The sequence below is a fragment of the Petaurus breviceps genome, unplaced genomic scaffold (assembly GCF_028583685.1).
Source record: "Petaurus breviceps papuanus isolate PSGF00001 unplaced genomic scaffold, PetGlider_PUasm1.0 188, whole genome shotgun sequence".
In the NCBI taxonomy this organism is placed as follows: Eukaryota; Metazoa; Chordata; class Mammalia; order Diprotodontia; family Petauridae; genus Petaurus; species Petaurus breviceps.
In genome coordinates, this window is record NW_027185804.1 from 40,701,910 (window position 1) to 40,707,269 (window position 5,360).

Consider the following 5,360-nt stretch of genomic DNA (forward strand, 5'->3'; position numbering starts at 1 on the left):
TGCCCTCCCTTCCATCATCCCCCCTCCCATTCCCTTCCCCCCCTACTATCCTGGAGGGTGAGATACCCTATTTAGTGTGTATTTCATTCCCTCCTCAAGCCAAATTCATTGGGAATAAGGTTGACCCATTCCCTTTTGCCTTCCTATTCTTCCCCTCCATTGTAACCATTTTTTCTTGCCTCTTCTATATGAGATAGTTTACCCCATTCTGTCTCTCCTCATCTCCTATCATTATATTCCTCTCTCACCTCTTAATTTCACCTTTGAAGTATCATCCCTTACTGGTAAATTGGTCCTGAGCCCTCTATCTGTGTATACTTGTAAATATATACACACACATTTACATATGTATTCATATGCCCATATACCCTCATATATAGACAAATATATATATATATATATTCCCTTCAACTACTGAGAAAAGTTTCATAAGTTAAAATTATTGCTTTTCCGTGTAGGAATGTTAATCCTTCAACTCTGAAAAGTTCCTTATGATTTCTTTTCCCTGTTTACCATCTCACGCTTCTCTTGCTTCTTGTATCTGAAGGTCAAATTTTCTATTCAACTCTGGTTTTTTAGGCAAGAATGCTTGAAAGTCCTCTATTCCACTGAATGACCATATTTTCCCCTGAAAAACTGATACTCAGTTTTTTTTGGGTAGGTGACTCTTGGTTTTAATCCCAGCTCCTTTGACCATTGGAATATCATATTCCAAGCCCTTCGATCCCTCAGTGTAGAAGCTGCCAGATCCTGGGTTATCTTGATTGTGTTTCCACAATATTCAAATTGTTTCTTCCTGGTTCCTTGTAATATTCTCTTCTTAATCTGGGAATTTCAGAACCTGGCTATAATATTCCTAGGAGTTTTCTTTTTGGGATCTTTTTCAGGAGGTGGTCAGTGGATTCTTTCAACCTCTATTTTGCCCTCTGGTTCTAAAACATCAGGGCAGTTTTCTTTGAGAACTTCCTGGAGGATGATTTCTAGGTTCTTACTTTGATCATGGCTTTCAGGTAGTCCAATAATTTTTAAATTATCTCTCCTGGATCTATTTTTCCAGGTCAGTGGTTTTTCCCATGGGATATTTCACCTTGCCTTCTATTCTTTCATTTGTTTGGATCTGTTTAACAGCATCTTGATTTCTCATAAAGTCATTAGCTTCCATTTGCTCCAATCTAATTCTGAAGCAATGATTCTCCTCAGTGAGCTTTTGAGATTCTTTTTCCATCTGTCAAACTTGGCTTTTTAAGGCATTCTTCTCCTCATTTCCTTTTTGACTCTCTTTTACCATTTGAGTTAATCTATTTTTCAAGGTGTTATTTTTCTCAGTCAGGCTGTTGACTCTCATTCCATAATTTTCTTGCATCGTTCTCATTTCTCTTCCCAATTTTTCCTCCACTTCTCTTATCTGCTTCTTAAGGTCCTTGTATGGCCGGTAACCAGCTTGTATTTTCCTTTGAAGTCTTTGGTGTAGGACTTCTGACTTCACTGTCTTCCTCCTGTTCTTTACTCTCCTTTTTGTCCCCAAAATAGGAACTCTCCTCCTTTTTGTTCCCAAAATAGGAGTCTAATGTTGCTATCTTCTGTCTGCTTTGTTTCCTTTGCTTGGTCATGTCGCCCGTCAGTCACTTGTCCCCTAGGCTTTTTGCCACAGTAGGACTCTGCCACCAGACAGGGGAGCTTTCATCCCAAATGCTGGGGTTTTCTCAGCTGCTGGAGGTATTATATGGGTGCCCTCTCTGAGGTCTCCACATGCTCTGGCAAGCTGGACACACACCCTAGCACCTCCACCCTAGACTGCAATCCAGATCCAAGCAGGTTAAAGCAAGAGCGATTACCCCTCAGATGGGTGCTTGGTCCCCCTATGCTCTGCAAGCCAGGTGCTGAAGCTGCCATGTGGTGCTGGGCATCTCAGAGGCTTCTTGCCCCAGGAGCAAAAGCCACACACTCCCAATAACTGGGTCCCAAAGTCCAGAAAGCACTGACCTCTCACTTTGTTCTTTGCATCTATGTGTTGATAAATATGGAAACAGCCACTCCACGGATCTGGAGTCCCTCCTGCTGGTGGCTGGTCAGGCCCGCCCTGGGGCTAAAGCCTTGGTGTGCTGCTGGGCTCGGCTCCCAGAGGGCTGTGCTGGCCGATTCCTGCCGGCCTGCTAGGCTGTCCTCGGTGGGAGGTTAGCTTCTTTGTGTCATTTTGTGGGTTTTGCAGCTCCAAAGTTTGTTTAGAGTCTCCTTTTTACATGGATTGGGGAAGGTGGAAGGCAGAGGTCATGGTTCTACTCCGCCATCTTGACTCCGACCCCTGGGGCTGACTTGAGAAGTGTTGTGTGATTTGACCAGATGAGACTATGGTCCGGACAGCAGATGAGAGCTTCCCCCATCCCCCCCCCCCTGCTTTGAAAACCCAGTTGTTGATGTTTTCCTCTCTCGTAACTGTGATTTAGTATGGATGTAATGGTTGGACAATTCGAGGCCTGTATGCTTGAAATGTTTCTGTATCTATACCCTGAAGTTCAGAGTGCTGAAGTTTTTCCCTTGAATTAGGTAAATGATATATTTGATTGATTAAAGCAGGATTGTTAAGCCATTTTGAGTTGCTTTCCTTTAGAAAAGCAGATCTAAGAACCTGTGTTGGCAGCCACCCTGGGGATGCTGGGGTACTTGCTGTCACAGTCCCTAAAACACCGCCACTTTAGACTTTCTCTGCTTCTCCTGATTATCTTCATGATGTCCTTTTTTCATTAAAGCCATAAGCTATAAAGAAACAACTTCAGCAGATGAATCTAGGATTCATTACAAATAGAGTTCTTCCCTGTTAATTTGGGTGATTTTTTAAAATCCTACTAAGAAAGAGTGAAAAGAACTATATGCTTTTAGTATGTAGATTTTGAAATGACTTTAAAATATTGAGTAGATAATGTTAGTCCTGAAAAAGGAATCTTATATTTTCTAGTCCAACCTCATACTTTACAGTACATTGGATAGAAATCTGGTCCTGGAGTCAGAGAGAACTGAGTTCAAATCTGACCAGAGTACTCTATACCTGTGTACACTCAGCAAGTATTTTTTATCTTTGCATCCAAACTGTAAAATTGGAATAAAAATAATCTTTCCTAATTATTTTGGGATTATTTAGATAATTGTAAAGCACTTATTAAAATACCTGGCACATAGAAAATTCGATATAAATAGTAGTTACTATTTTTGTTGTTGTTGTTATAAAACTCAGGCAAAATAGGTGAAGGTGATTAATTGATGATCACACAGGCATTAGAACTCACAATTAGGATGGAAGCCATTTAAAGAAATAGCTAAAATTAACATACCACTAAGTATATTCCAGGTGTTGTCTTAAGCAATTTAGATCCAATTTGATCTTCATAACTCTAGGAAGTAAGTGCTGTTATTTTCCTCATTTTAAAAATGGGGAAACTGAGTCAAACAGATTCAATGATTGTTCAAGGTCAAAAAGTTAGTGTCTCAAGGTAGATTTCAACTCAGGTTACTGAGTCCACAAGTACCTGCCTCTATAGCATACTAATGCTGAATATAAATTCTTATGTTAAAGATCACATTACCTCAAATTGGTTTTATATCTCTAAGTATGTATGTATAAATATATGTGTGCACACATGTACATGTATGTGTTTATATGCATATATACATATGCATACATATATTCACATAGTTGTGATGAAAAAACCTGAGACTTATTCTACTGAGTTCTAGGGAACTAAACTGTACCACATCAAAATGGTAGAAATTATATATTCAAGATGACATCATGAATAAAAATACTGGAGGTGAGATGAACCACCTTTGCCCTCATATTTTTGTGTTTGAAGAAGTGAAACAGGATGCTTTAGGGGTTAGTGGGTTATCCTTCACATAAGGGTTCTGAATGAGCTAATATTGCCTAGAATGGACATTTGTTAAAGTACGTATTGAGACTGTGTGAATCTATGATTATTCATATTTTCAGAACATTATCTGTTTTACTGTTTCTTTGGCTTCTTTCATACTCCATGATTTTCTCTTAATCTACACATATAGAACTTGACAGAAAGTGCTAACTTGGGAAATCTTATTGTGTCTATAATAATTGTAGCAATGTGATTATTTCTAATCCATACTCTGTCATCACCCTCTGTTCCTCAATTTCATTAATATTTGGCTTCTCATTTCTAATTCTCTCCAATAGGAAACATGATGAGCCCTGACAGGAATCAGAGTGGTGCTGTCATGTTCATCCTCATAGGATTCTCTGATTACCCAGAGCTCCAGGTGCCCCTCTTTCTACTGTTCCTCATCATCTATTCAGTCACTGTGATGGGGAATGTGGGCATGATTGTGATCATCAAGATCAATCCCAAACTCCACACTCCCATGTACTTTTTCCTCAAGCACTTGTCCTTTGTGGATTTCTGTTACTCCACTATAGCTACTCCAAAACTACTAGAAAATTTAGTTGTAGAAGACAGAAGTATCTCCATCAAAGCCTGCATCACCCAGTTTGCCTTTGGTGTCACCTGTGTGATAACAGAGATGGTCATGTTGGCAGTGATGGCCAATGACCGCTTTGTCGCTATATGTTACCCTTTGCTGTACACAGTTTACATATCCCCAAAACGCTGTGCCCTGCTCGTGACTGTGACATACTCTTGGGGCATCATTTCTTCTATTGTACTCACCTACTCAATTCTTATACTTTCATTTTGTGGGATCAATATCATTGATAACTTTGTATGTGAATATTCTGTCTTCCTCTCTGCTTCCTGCTCTGATAAACACTTCAGTGAGACAATAGGTTCTATCATTGCAAATTTCAATGTACTTTGTACTCTCATCATTATCCTTACCTCCTATCTCTTTATTTTTGCCACTATCCTCAAAATGCATTCAACCAGTGGCAGATACAAAGCTTTCTCCACCTGTGCCTCCCACTTGACGGCTATTGCCATCTTCTATGGCACCATCTTCTTCCTCTATTGTATTCCCAATTCCCAAAACTCACGGCTTGTAGTCAAAGTGGGATCTGTTTTTTATACAACAGTGATTCCTATGCTAAATCCTTTAATATACAGTCTGAGAAACAATGATGTGAAGGAAACTTTCAGGAGAATAAAGGATCTCAAAATCATTTCTCAATAAAATCATTTCCATGGATTCTATAACTACATGCTAAAATGTTGTGATGGAATTTATGGTGGTTTTTCAATAATCCTCTGAGTCCTATTTGGTTCCCCCCCTCACTAGTGGTCACACCTTCAGTTTATACAACCATCTGAAAGGTAGTCAAATAATTCTTAGGCAAATGAAACAAGGATGTTTGAAATGAGAAAAAATCACTACCAGAAAAT

General features: G+C 39.4%; 1 protein-coding gene across 1 annotated transcript; it reads left to right on the top strand.

Moving 5' to 3' along the window:
• The first annotated feature begins 4,007 nt into the window (after positions 1 to 4,007).
• LOC138163536 (olfactory receptor 5D18-like) lies at positions 4,008 to 5,151 on the top strand. Its single transcript, XM_069090988.1, has one exon. It carries the CDS (start codon positions 4,207 to 4,209, stop codon positions 5,149 to 5,151), a length of 945 nt encoding a protein of 314 aa, XP_068947089.1. The 5' UTR covers positions 4,008 to 4,206.
• Positions 5,152 to 5,360: the final 209 nt, after the last annotated feature.

What these genes read in the sequence shown, in the direction of transcription:
- LOC138163536 (XM_069090988.1), top strand. Translation starts at nt 4,207, where the DNA reads ATGATGAGCCCTGACAGGAATCAGAGTGGTGCTGTCATGTTCATCCTC.